The 19768-nt window shown below is 46.8% G+C and overlaps 1 protein-coding gene across 4 annotated transcripts in view; it reads right to left on the reverse strand.

The window, feature by feature from the left end:
- The window catches only part of Mlip (muscular LMNA interacting protein), a 139431-nt gene extending 120916 nt beyond the window's left edge, over positions 1-18515 (reverse strand). Inside the window, exons 1-2 of one of the 4 annotated variants that reach the window (XM_070017280.1) lie at positions 18304-18515; positions 17915-18001 (exon numbers count right to left, since the gene is read on the reverse strand). Coding sequence is in view for 2 of the 4 variants with exons in the window: in XM_070017274.1 (XP_069873375.1) it covers positions 17404-17466 (63 nt within the window). In the remaining 2 variants the exon portion in view is untranslated. Of the gene's footprint in view, positions 1-1059; positions 1209-13974; positions 14080-17403; positions 17546-17914; positions 18002-18303 lie in introns of those variants that run through there. The other 3 variants (XM_070017274.1, XM_070017279.1, XM_070017276.1) reach the window with 3 other exon arrangements.
- Positions 18516-19768: the final 1253 nt, after the last annotated feature.

The following is a 19768-nucleotide window of genomic DNA, read 5'->3' on the forward strand; positions in this document are numbered from 1 at the left end:
AAAGAAATCTTCTATGCCTTAACATAAATTCACCACCAAATTGTCGTGGTTAGACATTCCTTCCATTCGGAAATATTTCGAACAACACGGAATCAGCCACTTTTATAAAGGCGATGAATGCGGTTGACAAGGGCAGGAGTCCGGTCACGAGTCCGCCTCCTTCCGTACAGAGTCTCCCTCCCGCCCTCTCCCCGTCCCTCCCTCCCCTCTCCACCCTGCCTTGTGGAGTTCACTGTCACCCGTGTCCAGTGAACGCCACAGCTGCACTTTTTCACCCTTTCTCCCTCTGTGCCCCTCCCCCCCCCGCCACCCTCCAAGATCTACATGTGAGAAAAGTAAAACAAATCGCAGGCAAATGTGCCTGTGAAGCTGCTCACATGCTACTCTGCCAGACAAGGTAACAGAAGCATCAGGAGGCTGGTGACGAAACCCCCACCTGGCCCTGCGGCCCAACTCCTCAATCTGGAAGCTTTTCTGAGCGGCTCTGAGAGGCTTTGGCCCATGCGGCCGCTCCCTGGAGCCCCCTACAGATTTCTGGGACTAGGTGCCCTGGGTTAGGACCAAGGCTTTGTGGATAAAAGCCATCATCTCTGGCTCCACCTCTGAATGCCCTTGAGCTAGTCCCTGCACTTCTCAGCACCTCATCTCCTCATAGGAAAAGTTGGGATAGACATAATGTGAAAATCGTCGGGTCCGGTTGGAGAGGTGGCTGGATGAATGCATCTAAAGTTCTTACAACCATGCCAGGCCCAGGGGCGCACCCAATAAATCCTAACCCAGAAATGACTTTCTTATACTTTCTGTAACTTTGCTACCTCATTTATAAAACATGAACAAAAATAACTTTACTACCTTAGAGCTCTGTGGAAATCACAAGAGAGATATGAAAACGCGGTGGAATACATCACCCTCTGCAAATGCCAGGATGAATATAGCTAATACTATAAACAGCTAAGAAAATTATTTCCTTTCTTCCTTCAGTTGAAAGCACTTTTTAAACTTTCTTCTTCACGGAAGAGAAATATTTCACTAAAAAAAGAGCTAGGAATTTGGGCTCACCATGGGAAAAGCTGCAGAAACACAGGCATTCTTGCTGTAAGCTTTCAGAGGTAGATTTTAGCCTTTATTCTAGGTGTAGAAGAGCGGAGACGTTTCAGAGCCATGGACTGCACTGAAAACACGCTGTGCTAACCGCTGAAAGCATCTTCTCAGAAGCGAGGCGGAGCCGGCTCCCGGGCCTGCTTCTGCCAGTGCTGCAGAGCCTCCGTGCTTAGAGCAGGGACAGCGTGACCTCCACCCAGGGAGGAGCCAGCCGCCTCGCGAGAGGGAAGGCAGCCGGCCAGAGCCTCGGCATTGTGCCAGAGGTCCGCTCGACCTCACACACTCCGCAAACAGCGGGCCCCACATCAGGTTCTCGCTGAAATCTTGCAAGATCTCAAACTTGTTCGACTTAGAGCCCAAACGTGGAGAGGCAAGATGCACAGGGCTGCCCCTGGGCCAGGGCCAGGGCTGCCGAGGGGGGGCACACAGGCCAAGGGAGGGGCACGAGGGCCCGGCATGCGTCCACAGGGCCGGGCCGGGCCACTCACCAAACAGTTGCAGCAACAAATAGTTTTGAAATTAGGATGCCCAGCAGCTGAGGGCATCCTCCCTCCCTGCCCAGCACCATCACGGTTTGTTCCAGAAAAAATGTCATCTTTCTTATTACACAAGTGGCACCAGCTGTAGGAACTTTGAAATTTTGACACAGATACACAGACGTGGGTGTGATGTGGTCGATACTTATGTTATTGATACAGAGAGAGATGATAAAGATTGATGATTGGCAGATAAAAGATAGGCGGATGTCACAAAAGTCAGTTAAGGGTCCCGTGTGTGCCTATAGCACCAGTGATGCGAGACAGACCAGGAAGACAGCAGTTCGAGGCCAGCCAGCGCAACGTGAGCAAGTCCTCAGCAAGCAAGGTGAGTCCGGTGGCTCACCTTCTAAGCTCAGCAGCCCAGTGACACAGGAAGCACAAGCAGGAGTATGACAGTCCGAGGTGCGTCCCGCAAAAGCAGACGATCCTACTGGAAAAAATAACTGAAGCAAAAACGGCTGAGGGCCTGGCCCAGTGGTAGAGCACTGGTCTAGTGCGTAGAAGGTCCTGAGTTCAAACCCCAGTATTCCCCAGGACAAAGTCATTCCAGACTGAGAGCTTGGAGATGGTCAATCAGACAACGCAAACTCTTGAATCCTTAGTGAACCACGCAGACAGGACTGCTTCCCGGGAGCTTAGCAGAGACCCCGTCCTGGTTTTCAGTCAAATATCAACTTCTTAGACAGTTCCTGCTCCCCTGTTTCAAATTTCCCTCTAGTAACTTCCATTTCATTTCCTACTCAGACCTAGTTACGTGTGAACACAATGTGGACTTTTCACACTCAAGTTATGCCTGCATCACCCACACTCGAAACAGCAGACTCCACGTTGCTTGTGAGTGTTGGTTCGTGTGTTCTCTCTCCTCTGGTTGCGAGAATCTCACCCGAAGCCACACCTGAAGCAAAGGAGGGTCTGCCCTTCGCTGGCTGAATTAGTTAAGCCGGGTTAGTCAACAAAATCTAAGTTTAAAAAACTGTAACATAACTTTTTCTAGTATTTTCAAACTCTTACATGTACCGTAAAAGATGGCAGGGTAAACAGATTATGATACTTCCATAAAATTAAACATGTTTAAAATGTACAGCCCTATGTTTAATCACGTGTAAGAGTGTGTAAAAATTCCACTGTGAATTTACAAGAAGTTGAAAGCCAGGATTTAATCTTGCAGTGCTATAGACAGATAGTAGGTAGATAGATATAGATAGGTAGATAGATAGATAGATAGATAGATAGATAGATAGATAGATAGATAGATAGATAGATAGATAGATAGATAGATATTCTTGGAGATATATTCATATTTTCTGTGTTCACTCTTACAGACTTGGATATGTATATTTGCACATGACCTGTTAGGTCTCTGGGAAGCAGTCATGTGATAAGGACAAAGAGGAAAAATCTCCACTCAGCAAAGACGGGAAAAAAGATGGTCCCGACACAGCCTGATAGCACACACATTTGAGAGTAACAAATGCTTCTGCTTTGACCACACAGCCAGAAAAAGACAAAAGCAGTTATCTATCAGAGAAAAGGAGGACACACAGTGGTACTTTGCTGATCAAACTGCACGGGAAGACACCATCTTGTTGATGGCGTCATTTACCACCCAGAATCACCGCTCAAAAGCCAGGCCGCCCCTGCACTCAGCGGCCACCGACAGCCGTGCGGGTGAAACACGAGTTATTATTGCTTTGCTACTTTTTAAGTTAACGCTGAATGTAGACGAGAACCCTTTGTAAAGCTCATCAGTGAAAAGGTGTGTGCACATGTGTGCATGCATTGTGAGTGTGTTCCTGTATGTGCACGTATGTGGGTCTGCATGTGTGCATTGTATGTGTGGGCGCATGTACGTGTGTGTGCGTGTGTGCGTGCATGTGTGTGTGCGCGCGTGTGTGTGAGTGTGTGTGTGCGCGTGTGTGTGCGTGTGTGTGCACATGTGTGCATGCATTGTGAGTGTATTCCTGTGTGTGCACGTATGTGGGTCTGCATGTGTGCATTGTGTATGTGTGGACGCATGTACTTGTGTGTGTGTGTGTGTGTGGTGCTTCATCTAAGCCCCGAATCTCGAGGAAGGCCATCTTTTTTGTCTGTCTCTCCCTCTCCCATCCTCAACACATGGAAAAGAGCAGAGGCTGGGGATCTGGAGCTGGCACCCTCTGTGCTGGTCGCTGGCCGGCCCATCGGTGTCACCCACTGCAGGGCGTGGAGCCACTAAGAATAGCAGCAGGGCTTGACTCTAAGCCTCCTGCCGGGAAGCAGTGAGCTGGCAGGGGGAAGCATGGAGGGGAGGGGCGGATTCCTGCATCATTGCTGACACAGGGCGGAGGGGCCGTGGTGGGGGTGGGGAGACTTCCTTCTACAGAAGAGGGGGCTGTGACAGCACACTGCCGGGCAGTGACATAGCAGAGGCAGAAGGTTTCCACGAAATGCTCAGGGCGTCTCTGCGTCTCTGCTGTCCACAGCTCACACAGCAGAGCAAAGCTCAAACTGTCTGGGGTGGGGGGCTTGTGGATTCCCCATTCCAAGTCATCCCTGCATGATCGATTACGTCCGTCACGAATACAATGCTATCTGCCAACATCTCACAGTCCCAGTTCGCAAACACACACTTAAATTCCAAAAATGCAACAAAAAAACGATTGTAATGGGAAACATTTGTTCAGCAGAGCCCTGTGCCAAGCCTTCCCAGGGCTTTCTAAGTGAATCCCCGGGAGCCGTGCGAAGCAGATCGATCACAGATCATGAGCGTTCCGCCCCTCCCCCACAGTCACTGCCGTGTAAGTGTGTAAGCCGTGTGCAGCATGACCAGGCGTGACACGCTGTGGAAAACCCAAAAGTGAACACGTCCTCTGAACAGTACATGAGACTTACACACGCATCCCTGCGTCTACTTTACACTGAATTTGCCCAGATTAAGAATTAGGAGGAAGGAAAGAAATTGCTCGCCCTTCTCACTAGAAAAATGAGCGCATCTTTTCTCAGATTCCCATGCGGTCGACGTCCTTCCGCTCCTCGAGGTAACTCCTAAGTCCACCATTTTGAACCACACAAGTGGGGGTTCCCCGAGCTCTGTCCTCAGGCCACACAGGGATGAAGAACCGGGTCGGGGTGGCAGCGGCGGCGGGCGGAAGGCCCACACGGGGCAAGTGGAAGCGCTCTTACCTCGTGCGCACGTGTGCACGTGTGTGCACATGCACGTGTGTGCGTGCCCACACACACACCACCTCTACGTGGAACAGACCAACGACGGGGGAGGGGACCCCCACCCCAATGTGGACCCCATTTCTGTGTGACACAGGCCCAGCGCACTGGGGGAACCAATGAACACTCAGCCTGCAATCATTCGTTCCCTTCCCCCGTAATCCCACGGTGTAACACACCTCCACGTTTTCTCCTAAACCATCTCCCACAATCACTCCCTCCTGTTTAGGAAGTAGACGTGGTTTGTGTAGCTTCTTTCTACAGAACCAGTGGGAGAGAGACCTCTCAGTAAGCAATGATCATTTATGGGACTGATGGCACATTATTTAAACACTTCTTGGTGCTTGTTCATTTGCTTGGTAAATAAGCGTTTCAGTTGTTTTCTGTACAAGAAAAATAAGTGTGTCTTTTAGAAGTTTGACTAAAAACCAAATACCTACTAATTTTTTCTTTAAAAAAAACTCAGTGTCAGTCTTTTGGTGCTAGAATTTCAGAAGGCAGACAAGCTTTCTGAGTGGGTGATGGAACCACATCTAGGTGAATTTTCAGTTTCTTTCTATCTAGGTGATCTCTGATGTTGCTGGGGCTTAATGTGTGTCCTAATGGCTCCTGCCAGCATCACGGCTCCTTTGCCTTTCTTCTACTTCACTGGTCCTGGTCCTGCGTATCACATTTGCCACAACCACCAGCTACTGCTCATCTGGGCCTCTGATGAGACAGACAGACGGATGGACAGACAGACAGGCGGGCAGGCTGACAGACTGATAATTAATAGATTGGTTGGTTGATTAATGATAAATAGGCAGAGACGATCTTCCCAGATTATCCTGGAATCTAAGCTGGGTGTGTCCTCACCTCACTTTAGCTTGCAGCTTTCACCACCCATCCCATCGTTTTTTGGGGGGAGGGGGTGGTCGTGGGGTCTGAACTCTGGGCCTGGGTGCTGTCCCTCAGCTCTTCAGCTCAAGGCTAGCGCTCTACCACTTGAGCCACAGCGCCACTTCCGGCTTTTTCTGCTTATGTGGTGCTGAGGAATGGAACCCAGGGCCTCAGGCATGCAAGGCAAGCACTCTACCACTGAGCCACCTTCCCAGCCCCCATCTTATCTTTATATTCTATTAGCTTTCCATCTTTGTCTCCTTGGGGGAAAAAAAAGGAGACAAAGCCAGAGCTTGGACTACATCACTGAATTCAGATGCACTGGAATCTGTAGACCCTGGGTCTCCCCAAGGGCCAATTATATTGACTAATACATTCCTTCAGATAAAAGCACTTGAACTGGATGTCCGTTTAATGTATTTTTTACAGCAAAAAAAAAATGGCACACAGTGCAGGGACGCATCATCGTCCTAAGGTGACAGGGTGAACTGAAGTCCCACGTACAACTACTTAATTTAAAAAATAAAAATAAAAAAATTATATGATGGGGGGGGTAAAAAAAGAGGATTCTTCACATTTAGAAATTACATTCCTCACCCCTGAAAGTAAGGAAAAATATAAAGAAGGCTTATAGGCCTTGACAGGTAACAGTCAAGGTAAATGAGGTGAATTTATGTGTGTGGAAAGTGTATGTTGATAGGCTCTGGAGAAAGGAGAGACATGAGTTTCTGGATGCGTTAGGAAACCCAGCCACCGGTGACTGCGCTGGCCACGCTGGGGTGAGGAGATAAAAATACCGGCTGCCAGGGAGAGCTGCCGCCCAGCCCTGACCTCAGAGAAAGGCAGCGTGGAGCCTCTGCGCGCGGGCTGCTACTCCCAGGTCTCCCGGGGAGCTCCCCCAGCAGAATACGACAATGGCCACGGTTTGCCAAGAGCCGAATTCGTATTTTTGCTGCTGGCACAGTCCTTGAGAAGTTTAAAGCTCTCGGAATTTGGTCTTGTGTGTCGTGCCACTGTACCGCATGAATGTGTAACGAAGGAGGTTATTATTCAACCACTTGAAGTGGAGTTGAAAATAACTATGTGTAAACAGAACCTTTTAAGATCAAAATTTCCACAAGAAGTAATGACTCCATGACCATTTTCGTGCGTTTGTCAGAAGTGTAGCAATGGCATACTTTTCGTGATTATGGTCTTTCTTTTGTTTTTGTCTTTAGTGGAATTCCACACAAGTAAAGATGTGGAAAATTTTCTGAATTATGAAATACTGAATATATATATATGATATATATAATTATGAAATATATCATATATATGATATATATAATTATGAAATATATCATATTTATATTATATATATATAATTATGAAATACATGAATATATATATATATATATATACTGATAGACTATTTATTGAATATAGTTGCTTTTCAAAGAAAAAAAAAGATAAAAATTTCTAGGCCTGGTGCCAATGGCTCTCACCTGTAATCCTACCTACTCAGGAGGCTGAGATTTTAGCATTGCAGTTCAATCCATGCCAGCCCGGGCAGAAAAGTCCCTGTAAGACTCTGATCTCCAATTAACCAATCAAAAACCAGAAGTGGCCCTGTGACTCACAGAGGTAGAGCACTAGCCTTGAGCAAAAGAGCTCAGTGACAGGGCCCAGGCCCTGAGTTCAAGTCCTATGACCAACAAAAAAAGTAAACAAACAAGTAAAATTTTCTTTCCCCGACATGTCAAGCACGTAGTATAAGCCCATGAACTATTTCTTGTAGGAAGTTTCACTCTTCCAACGTCCGATCAGAAGCAAACCCAGGAAGCCTCGGTAGAGCTGGCATAAAACTCGGGATTCTTAAATACCCAAGCTCTTTCCAGCAGCCAGGCCTTGCTCCTTCTCTTCAATTCCTGCAGCATTGATTTCAGCGACTTAATGCCCACTAAGGGCTTCAGAGCTGAAGTACAAATTAAGTAATGGTTTTCAAATGAACCTCAAGGTCTTCTTTTGAAATAATGCGGTGTCAGAGGAGAAAAAATAAGCCTATCACTAATGCAACAGATTTCCTTTCAGACCTCTAGGCAAAAGCAGCCATGTGACCGACCCATCTATGTGCTTATGCAGTAAGGGGGAGAGCCCGAGCTGGCATCACGCCCAGCACCGCCCTGTGGAGAGGCATGTTTTTAAGCAGTACTGAGCGATCCTGAGACACGGGCAGAACAAGGAGACACCTGTAGGAAAACTCAGAGTGCGCTTCTCACCAGCACAGAGCTCAGCGCTTGGAAGAGGCTGGCCAGGGCTGCCTCCGCTCACTGCGGCAACTTTTGTCAGTCCTGGGGCTTGAACTCTGGGCCTGGGCGCTGTCCCTCAGCTCTTCAGCTCAAGGCTAGCGCTCTACCACATGAGCCACAGCGCCCCTTCCAGCTTTTTCTGCTTATGTGGTGCTGAGGAATCGAACCCAGGGCCTCGTGTATGCTGGGCAAGCGCTCTGCCACTGAGCCACCTTCCCAGCTCTGCGGCTTTTAATTCTTGAACGCAGAGCCAGGGACCAAGGTAATTAGCACATCTGTCAACTTTAACAACTGAATACCAAGATGGCCAGGCTGCTCTGGTTTGCAGCACATGGTGGAATCCGGTCTCCCCGCACAATGATGATACGCTATTCTTTTTAATCTGAGAAATCAACCTTTAAGAATCACAGCTTTTTTTTTTTTTTTTACTATATTTTGCATGACACAAAATTCACCTGTTTCAAGAATACACTTCAGCGCTTCTTGCTAAAATGTGGGTGAGTAAGACAGTCGTCCTCTAAAGCATTTTACCCTGCAAATACGTCTCCGTGCAGACGTAGCCCCCACGATTCCCACTGGACAGTGAGACCCCGGGATCCGACCCACCCCTCCACTGCCAAGGAAGAAAGCGGCACCAAAGCCCCTTGCGCCTTGGTGACTCTACGATTTAAAAAAAATACACGGCAAAGCATACAACTTCCCATCGATGTCCAGACAGTGCCCCGTTCCCATGCACCCTTAGGAGGGTAACAGCCCACGGTGGTTGGGATGGAGGTTAGCTCACACGCAATGCACGCGCGCTGAGAGGCACAGAGCCTTCACAAGGGAGGGCCAAGAGTTAGGGGACAGCAAGGAAGGAGAGCGCGTGTGCAGCAAGATTCCATCCCAGTGCCAAAAACAATGGTTGGAGGAAGACGGAGAAGAGGAGGAGGAGAGAGAAGGAAGAGAGAAGGTCGCTGTTCCACTGGGACCAGCCAGCTTGGGGCTTTTTGTTGTGCATCCTGTGAGCTGCATGGATTTCTTTTCTTCATGAGCACCGCCCCCCCCACCCCGCCTTCGGTATGTGATGAGAATCCACCCGACTTGAACGAATACACCACAGCGTGCCTTGCTCTCGGCGTGCAGCTCCTCATCAATGTCATCTGTCCCACGCTCTGCTGCAAGGACAACTCTGACTCGTCTGAAGTCACTTTTGGCAGTGGCGTGCACGGTCCCGTCCCCCCCAACCCCCCCCACTTGTAGCGCAGATTCTGTCAGCAGGCAGCATGGCCCCTAACTCTCCGACAGGCTCCGCCCACCGCAAAAGCTGACTTTTGGGCGCCTTGCTGGGGTCCCCAGGTGTCAGTGAGTTTCACACAGATGCACCGGGGAACATTCCTGGCTCCCGTCAGGTGGCTGTGGGCCCAGCCATGTTCTTTGGAGAAATTTGGGGGTGGGCATGAATGAAAGCATTTAGAATAGACCCAAACGCCAGGAAGAGAAATTACTTACATGGCAGGTTGCATTAAGATTCTTTAGCTCTTCTTTCCCTCCTTCCTTCCTTCCCTTCCTTCCCTCCTTCCTTCCCTTCCCTCCTTCCTTCCTTCCCTTTCTTCCTTCCCTTCCATCTTTCCTTCCATCCTTCCCTCCCTTCCCTCCTTCCTTCTCTCCTTCCTTCCCTCTCTTCCTTCCTTCCCTCCCTCCTTCCCTCCTTCCTTCCTCCCTTCCCTCTCTTCCTTCCTTCCCTCCCTCCTTCCCTCCTTCCTTCCCTCCTTCCTTCTCTCCTTCCTTCTCTCCTTCCTTCCTTCCCTCCTTCCTTCCTTCCCTCCTTCCTTCCCTCCTTCCTTCCTTCCCTCCTTCCTTCCCTCCCTCCTTCCCTCCTTCCTTCCCTCCTTCCTTCCCTCCTTCCTTCCTCCCTTCCCTCTCTTCCTTCCTTCCCTCCCTCCTTCCCTCCCTCCTTCCCTCCTTCCTTCCTTCCCTCCTTCCTTCCCTCCTTCCTTCCCTCCCTCCTTCCCTCCTTCCTTCCCTCCCTCCTTCCCTCCTTCCTTCCTTCCCTCCTTCCTTCCTTCCTTCCCTCCTTCCTTCCCTCCTTCCTTCCCTCCTTCCTTCCTTCCCTCTCTTCCTTCCTTCCCTCCCTCCTTCCCTCCTTCCTTCCCTCCTTCCTTCCCTCCCTCCTTCCTTCCTTCCCTCCTTCCCTCCTTCCTTCCTTCCCTCCTTCCTTCCTTCCCTCCTTCCTTCCCTCCTTCCTTCCCTCCTTCCCTCCTTCCTTCCCTCCCTCCTTCCTTCCCTCCTGTCCTCAGGCTGGGATCTCCCTGTGCTATCTCACCACGTGGCCTTGGACTCGAGCGACCCTCTCACCGTTGTCTTCCAAAACAGCTAGGACTACAGGCATGCACCGCTGTGTCTGGCTACCCCCACTCTCTTCAACTTCACTTTAAAGATTTTTAAAAGACAGTAGAGGCGCTGGGAAGGTGGCTCAGGGGTAGAGCGCTTGCCTTGCATGCCTGAGGCCCTGGGTTCGATTCCTCAGCACCACAGAAGCAGAAAAAGCTGGAAGTGGCACTGTGGCTCAAGTGGTAGAGCGCTAGCCTTGAACTGAAGAGCTGAGGGACAGCGCCCAGGCCCAGAGTTCAGGCCCCATGACCGACAAAAATTTAAAAAAGGCAATAGATATTCATATATATGTATATATATATATATACATAGTTGTTTGATTCATTGGAGATGAATCAAAAAAGAGAAGGGGAAAAGGAAGAGGGTAAATAATTTTCTAATATGTTTGCATATATATATGAAAACATTGAGAAGCGGAATGAAATCTACTGACGAGTAGAGAGGGTCAGGAAGGAGAGCAGACATGGGATGTGACAAGGAGGATGAACGAGGCTGAATGAAATTAAAATAGGTTATCTGCATTATGCAAACAACAATAAACTGTGGAAATGGTTCTGGGGAGGGGGTGAAATTGATTGAAACACATTGGAAATGTATGAAACGGAACCATGAAATCACACACATCCCCAATAACTGATTAAAACTAATTTAAAAAGTCAACAGACTGGGTAATTTCAGGACAGAATTAAATGTATCATGTTTTACTCTCATCTCTTGCTTGTTGGGGTCAATCAGTAGACTAGCACCTGTAATTTCATCCATGAGGCTACCACCCACTTGCTCATCTGAAGCCAAATTCATAGTTCGGCACCATGCCAGAGAGAATGCGTTAATGCAGGGTTTATCCAGTAATACTCATTTCACTCAGTCCTTTGATCTCAACTGTACAATTGCCCACGCTTTAACCCTGTCAAAGGTGCCCAGAGTCCTTCACTTTGAAAGGCAGGCAAGCTCTGGCTTTGAGACCAGTGTTGGCCATTAAAACATTTCAATAACATCTACCCATTCTAAATCCAACACATTTATTCCCCTTGAGTTATTTTGCTTGTGTTTGTTTGTTTTTAAATGGCAGCTCCCAGCATGACTTTCAGAAGAAAACGATTTAAAGTTCATAAAATGTCATCACACAGTTCCACTCCCTCCAGCAAATTACCCGGGAAACCAAGAGGAAAATCAAACTGAAGCCGTTTAAACACTTTACATAGTGCAATCTAAAAATCACTGGAAACACCAGTATCCAAAGATTATGCAGTTTTGACTACATGTCTAATGAGTGAAACTTTCACCCATAAACACAAAAGAACTTCCACCTCAGCCTCTTGAATATCTGGAACTACAGCCGTGTGTCTCCATCCTGGCTAATTGTTCCGCTCTCTAAAAAACATTTCCACTTTCACAATAACAAAAACATGATATTCAAAACCATGGTATGGAATTACATTCTTGCCAGAGCCCATAGCAAACCCTCTTTCTTCATGTTTACACCTATCCCCCTCTCAGGAGGATTGAATACCCTAAAATACTCTTTAAAGGCCACATGGTCATGCCAGGTCATGGTGTCAATACTGGAAGGCCATGGAAGATTCCAGACAGACCCTATAAAACCATAGGCTGCAGGTATAGGCATGTGCCTGGCTTCTGAGAACCCGGGGACGCTGTGTGCCATCAGAAGCCCTCCACAGAGCACACACACAGTGATGGAGCCAAGGACCTGGGGACTTGGGAAACAGGGAAGCCTATTAGAAATTCCCTCTGGTTTTGCAATCTCTGATATTTCAGAGCTCCAAGGGTCAACTAAGAGCAAGAGTGATGAACATGACAAACACCTGCTCCATCCTCATCCCTTTCAAAGTGATACTGAAGGAGCACTTTTTAGGTTTCCATCATTTACAAACTTCCCATTCTGAGATCCCTTGATTGATAGACAGACAGACAGACAGACAGACGGACGGACAGACAGACGGACAGACAGACAGACAGACAGACAGACGGATAGACGGATAGACAGACAGACAGACAGACAGATCGACAGACAGATCGACAGACAGACAGACAGACAGACAGACAGACAGACAGACAGACAGACAGACAGACAGACAGACAGATAGATAGATAGATAGATAGATAGATAGATAGATAGATAGATAGATGGACGGACGGACAGATAGATAGATAGATGGATGAATGGATAGACAGACAGACAGACAAACAGATAGATGGATAGATGGATGGATGGATGGATAGATAGATAGATAGACAGATGGATGAATGGATAGATAGACAGATAGACAGACAGATGGATAGATAGATGATAGATAGATAGATAGATAGATGGATGGATAGATGATAGATGGATGAATGGACAGATAGATGGGTGGATAGACAGATGATAGATGGATAGATGGATAGACGGATAGACAGACAGATAGACAGATAGACAGATAGATAGATAGCCAGCCAGTGAGCAGATACGCTGCCCCATGCAGGCTCTCCGCCTCTGGACGAAGACTGTCATCACGCATGCTCCGGTCTCTCCACTGGCCCAGAGAAACTGTACGCGCTTCGAGGATGCGCTCTAGGGCTCCCTCACTTTCTTTCTCACATCACGGTGCTGAGTTCTCATTTAAAACCACGAGAGGGGCTCTGGACGGATGAGCTCTACATGCTTCATCTCCAGGGCCTAGTTCTAAAAGTAAACTGAGGCTGGGGTGACGTATGTCCCCCAGAGGGGGCATGGGAGACAGCCATCACTCACCCAGAAGAGATTCCACACAAGGACCCCGAGAAACACTGACGTGGTCAACAGTGGCAAAGAGACCAAGGATGAACCCACACACAGCCTCGGATCTTTTCTTCCCGCCCCCCCCCCCAACTCATCTTGTTTTCACAAAGGTCATGCAGCAAAATCCAGCCAGGGAGTCTCTAATGTCACTCCATCACTCCTGTGGCAGCCTATTTGTCATTCATGCGGGGACCCTAGGCGGGCGGAACGACTGGAACTGGAATTCCCACAGGAAGGGCCTGGCAATCATCTCACACACATGCCACAGCGTCTGTGAGAGCCCGGCACCCCAAGGGCCGCCGCCACCCACTTCCACCTGCCTGTCACCCTCGCAGGACTACATCAAAAGATCCCTTCAAACACGCCGCGTCTCAGACTTACATTATCCGCAGACACCGTGTTAATTAGCAGCAGTCTTCAATAGGCCGGATGGCTTCAAGAACTCGATTTGAACCGTAAAATAGAACTCTGGATCCTTTTCAGTTTCAGTCCTCAACTCTCAGCTCCCCTCCTGAGGTTCTAATAGTCACAGCCCTCGTTTTTTTCAAGGAAGAAAGAACATGAAAATGGGGCTAGAATTAAAGCGGCAAAGGGACAAAGCTATCTGTGTCATGCGCTTCGCAGAGGTAAGGACTGCAATGGGGCCTGAAGAAAAGCTCAAGAAGCCATTTTAGAAATATCAACTAAAACAAATATATACCTTTTCCTAACACCTTATTCCGGATGAAATCACATCATCCATTTTATTTTATGTAATATTAGGAGAAAATAGAATTTTTTTATATTTCTAAACTAAGATCAAGGCACTTACGTTCTACTTGGTGCATCTATTTCTCCCATGATGCAAATCCTGAATCTTTGTTCTTTCTCAGTGAAAACAGGAAAAACAAATTCAATTCGATCCCTGAGTACCTCTCTGTACTAGAGGAGGTGTTCATCTAATAACAAGAACTTCCATTTCATCTTTGCCTGGTGTTGACATAAAATAGAAACTATTTCAAGATTCCTAATGGGCCTATCGCTGGGCCTGGTTTGGTATGGGAAGGATTTATGGAAACCACAGCCAGGGGACATTTTTTTCATGCACTTAGAAAATGCCAGAGAGCACAGCATTCCAGCCTCTCACTTTGTAGATAAGGAGAGCGAAGGTTAAGTGGTTTGCTAAAGGCTACACAAACACCATTTTTTCCACCACCTGGACCAGGTCTGACAACATTTCAGTGCACTCACTATTTTTCTGGAAGTTCGTCACCATCAACGCATGCTCACTCGCTGCAGACACAGAGAAGTTTCCATGTGGATGGCGGTGGACAGGGCAGGCATTTGTGCTGAGTTTCACCTGATGCTATGCCGGCTCCCCGTGAGGGATCTCCACCGCCATCTCAACCGCACACCTCTCCATTTGTTTTTCTTATCTAGTGCTAAGATTCTTCAGGAATTTGAACATTTCCTAGTGGCTCTGCAGAGAAGACTAGAAAGAGGAGGAAGACGGCGCCATTTCTTACGACAAAGACCAGTGACAGTCATGATTTCATTTGCTCTGCTACAGGGCAACTAGACATCTTCACCCAACATGGAACCGGATTCTTTCTTCCCCACCAGGCCTGATTCTGTTGTAATCAGTAACCCCTCCAGCACGGGGCAGGGAGATCAGTTCCACAATCCCTGTCTAAGATTGCCAGAGCGGTCTTATTTTCCTGAGGAGAATAAACTAGCGAGCAAAAATAAATAAGAAAAATTAACAGTATCATAGCTAAAACTTCAGAAGGGACACTGAGTTGAGACATTTCAAGAATCTGGCTCTGAAGTCCTTCCGATGGCTTTCCAGTTGAGGGTACGTGTTGAGAAGCTTTCTGTGAAAGTCTGTGAACCAATGCCCATCTGTTAATTATTTCCAAAGAGTATTTTGGAATACCAATTTATTACTGAGCTCTGCCACTCTCTGGAGAAAGGTGGATAACAAATTCAAAATATACTGATGATAAATGGGCCATACAGGGAACGTAAATGAAGGAAGGCCGAGGGTACAGCAGGCAACAAAACACGAGAGAAAAAGAGGGCGAGAGAGAGAGAGAGAGAGAGAGAGAGAGAGAGAGAGAGAGAGAGAGAGAGAGAGAGAGAGAGAGAGGGAGAGGGAGAGGGAGAGAGAGAGAGAGGGAGGGAGGGAGAGAGAGAGAGAGACAGAAGGACAGACACAGAGAAAGAGAGAGCTGCCACATTGCTGAGGATGCTGAATGACCACCATTTCACGTGATGACGGCAAAATAAAATCGATGAATAAAAATAAGAAATAAAGCAAACGAAATGCCATCAGCCAGGAGCTTGGAGGAGCTGCAGTTTGCCGATGACTCAGGGTTTCGACTGTGGTGGTGTCTGGGATGAGTGGGTCCGCGTGTCTGCTGCTCACTCGTGTCCGTATTGAGCTGCCAGGCGCCCTCCGTGCCTGCCGGCAGGGTCGCAGCTCTGCCGGCTCCTGACCTGGGGCATATTTTTTCTTTACTCTCCTGGAAGTTAATCGGAGGCCGGCCTGAGGCTCCACTGCAGTGATGTTCACGACTTTTGTGACAGCCACTTCCCCAAAGGAGACATTTTCTTCTCACTTCTGGATTTACAGCTATTTTCAAGGGAGAGTTGGGCAGGCAGAATGTCTGACCTTCCAGAAAGCCAACTGTTAATACATCAAATCCCTTCAAACAATAAAAGGTGGTTTTCACCTTGTACACTTGCCTACATCCCCTGGGCCGACGAGCAAGACTTCCTGGGGAAGATCGCCAGGCAGCTCAGGGTCAAGTTCACATTCATTTGAGCATCTTCTTATTTGTGTATTTATTTACTCCACATCTGGTTCCACAAGGTTTTATCATTCCTGAACCTTCATGTCGACTACATCTAAGTTTTCCTTTTACTTTGAATGCATTCCAGTATCCTCTTTATATATTTATAAATATATATGGGCATGCACACGCATTAACACACACACATATACACATACACATACACACACACACACACACATTCAGCCATGTCCTTTTTAAGTAAGTCAAACCAAAACAGTTTGAAAATAGGCTCAAATTAGAAAATCTGCATAGATTATATAATTTTTGAGCTTCACAAAAGTCTTCAGATTAAGAATTAGCTTTCTTGTCTGATAAACAAGTTGAATGAGATTCAACAAGATCCCAGGGCCTTCTGTTTAGAAGTTAAAGAGCAAAAGGTTCCCCCTCGTCCTTTCAAAATCACCACCACTGCCTAATTTGCTTTTTGACCTTTCAATCCAGTCCAAAAGCAAAACTGTCTGTGACCACTGCATGTTTGCCCGGACAGAAGTCCGTAGCGCCAACTTCAAATGATGACCTCCGTACTTGAAGAAATGGTTATATCTTATCCAAGAGCTAACGTGTAAGACCTTGGGATTTCTATATTTTAGTCCAGTGTGGTTCTCTTCCACTTCCCCAGTTTTCACATCATTACCCGGCCATAAGCTGAACTTCAGACAGGAAGAACAACGCAGTCCCAAAAGTTTGAAAACATTCTAATCCATATGCCTTGACTTGTCGCTCCTTACAGCTGCAATTAAAATGTGTCATGCCATGTTCTAATGTTAACTCTATAACCCCAAGTACAAATATATTTATTAATATAATCAACCACTTATACCCATTAGAAAAAGCCATGGGCAGCACATTCTACTCGAGTGTGGTAGAATCATATTGCAGTAAATGCAAGCAACTACTTATGTATTGACAGTTAATTGCTTAGCATCAAGGTAAAATTACTTATACAGCAAAAACAAGCCAAAGGAATCCAAAAAGCTACCGCCTTATAATGTAAGCTCATTGGTACTCTGTAAATCAGAAGTCCTCTAATGTTTAGATATTTCCCATGTCACATACTCCTGTTAATCTTCACAAGAAATTGGACTTGGTATACTTGCTAAGAGCTTTAGATCAATAAATAAGACAATCTTCCAGTGTTGAATCACAGAAAAGTACAAAGTAAAAGGATTTCAGGTTTCAAATGAAGGTCAAACACACAGTCTAAGTAAAATCAAGCTGGCCCACTTTCCGTAATGAAATTCTATATAGAACGCTGGTACATTGCTTTCGGGATAGGCACGAAAGGCGAGCATTTGAAGGTTATTGACAGCAAAACATGGAACTGGGGCTGGCAGGCCAACCTTCCGACCCACCCGCTCTTCCACCCTGTCACCACACTTCAAATCCGGCATGCTGGATCTTACCAGCAGCTTCTCCTCTACATTCTCGTCCAATAAGCTTTCCTTTGCCATCTTTTTAAATTCCATGTTGAGAAAGAGAGAGGGAGAGAGTCAGAGAGAGAGAGTCAGGGAGAGAAAGAGGTCCAGATTCAGTCTAGAAAATGACTTGACATGCTTACATGTGAGAGCCGCTGTACATTCCAGCTTGTGAGAGGCCGGGACGCTATCACAGCCCTGGCGATAATTTCTGGTTAGCTAGTGTTTCCAATTATAGATGCCCAAGCCCCACAAACACAGCACTGAAGAGAAGTCAGCAGCTGGGCTGGAGAGTGATAAATGTCACTAAACAGAAAAGCAAACTCTCCAATGGGAGAATTATCCAACACATAATTTTCCCTGAACCTGGAAAGAGGTTCACCACAAAAACCCACCATCGCAGAACAGTGACTTGCTGTTAAAGCAGAGCAAGATGTTACAGTGAGAACGGGTCAGTTTGGAGGGTGAATGTGACTGTGAAAGGTGAATATGGACCAACCAGTTTAGTTCTCTGGAATTCCAGTGTACATCCTGGGCAGTGGAGACACACGTGTTACACTTGGTAATCTTTTTTTCCCAAAAGGCACTGAAAGAGAAGGAACAAAGGGATAATGAGTCAGAACTATAAAGGGGCCCAATGAATAGATTAAAGGGTTGTTTTCGATTTCACTCTGAAAAGCTGGCAAATGGCGTTTAGAAATACCATGACATAAAAGTGGTAGGGTTTGTTTTTGTCACAAAAAAAAAACCCTATTTTGTTCCTTGTTATCCTCTGGGAACAAAGTTAGAGGACAGAAGCTATGAAACCCTTTCCTCCCAGGGAAGCAATGTCTGTACTTCCTTGGGAAAACGTTACATATCCTCAAGAAGATTCATCATACAACTTACGGGTAACTGATTCCCCTTCTGCGTTGTGGCAAAGCAGCTACGTGGAGGGCAATGCAGAATAAAACCGGCTTCTAGAGTCGGTGGAGACGGTGGCCGCAGGTCTCACCCATCCGTCAGCCCAGGTTGAACCCCTCGGCGCCTGACTGTCACCTTCAATGTCTTATCCAACGCCACGAGTCAGGTAAAGATCCATCTCCTTCCGCACAGGGCCTCCCGTTCCCTTTCTCTCTCCCAGTCCCTCCCTCCCGTCTCCACCCTCGAGTTGTAGAGTTCCTCTCCTCTGGTCCAGTGAACTCCACAGCTGCACTGTGTCACCTTCCCCCTCGAGTTCTGTGCCCTTCCCCCGCCCTCCTAAAGATCTACACTCACATACATCACACACACGTAAAGAAGACAGAATCATCCCCTGCTCCACCGAAAAAAGCCAGGCACTAGTGGCTCACCCCTGTCATCCTAGCTACTCAGAAGGCTGATCTCTGAGAATCACAGTTCAAAGCCAGCCCAGGAAGCAAAGTCTGTGATATTCTTATCTCCATGTAACCATCAGAAAACTGGAAGTGGAGCTGTGGCTCATAGTGGTGAGTGCTAGTGTTGAGCAAAAAGAGCTCAGAGCACTGTTCGCAATAGCTAGGATATGGAAACAACCCAGATGCCCCACCACAGATGAATGGATCCAAAAATTGTGGTATCTATACACAATGGAATATTATGCAGCCATTAGAAATGACAAAATAATGGCATTTGCAGGGAAATGGATGGAGCTAGAAGGAATCATGTTGAGCGAGGTAAGCCAAGAACGAAGAAACAAACAGTACATGGTCTCCCTGATAAGTGGATGATAAATCCAAAATGTTAGGTGATATGACAAAACTAACAGGACTTAAGAAACAAAGAACTCCCACTCATCTGGTTGAACCACTACCAAATATCCCCACGCTGCTGATCACATATATGGTATATAACATGTGAGCACCGTTATATATTACAGACTGTGATAGACAATTTGCTCCAGGAAAGCTAGAATGAACTTGTGACTTTAAACGAGCATCATTATTCCACAATACTGTGAATTACCGGAAATTAAGTAATCACTTAATCACAATCAAAAAAAAAAAAAAAAGAACCTTGGGGAAGGGAGGGAGGGAGGGGATGGTAGGGGGAAAACAATGGAGGGGGTAACAATGTTCAAGAGGAAGTGTACTCATTACCTCACTCATGTAACTGTAACCCTCTGTATAGTATCTTTACAATAAAAAAATTTAAATAAATAAATAAATAAAGCCAAAAACACAACCCAAAGAATTGATAATAATATAATAAAACGGTTATACAATTTTTAAAAAGTTAAAAAAAAAAAAAAAGAGCTCAGAGACAGCGCCCAGGCCCAGGGTTCAACTTTGTGACAGAAAAAATAAAAATAAAAATAAAAATAAAAACAAATAAAAAAAAATCTCCTGTTTCCATA

The sequence above is a fragment of the Dipodomys merriami genome, unplaced genomic scaffold (genome assembly GCF_024711535.1).
Source record: "Dipodomys merriami isolate MVZ:Mamm:240054 unplaced genomic scaffold, mDipMer1.0.p SCAF_122, whole genome shotgun sequence".
In the NCBI taxonomy this organism is placed as follows: Eukaryota; Metazoa; Chordata; class Mammalia; order Rodentia; family Heteromyidae; genus Dipodomys; species Dipodomys merriami.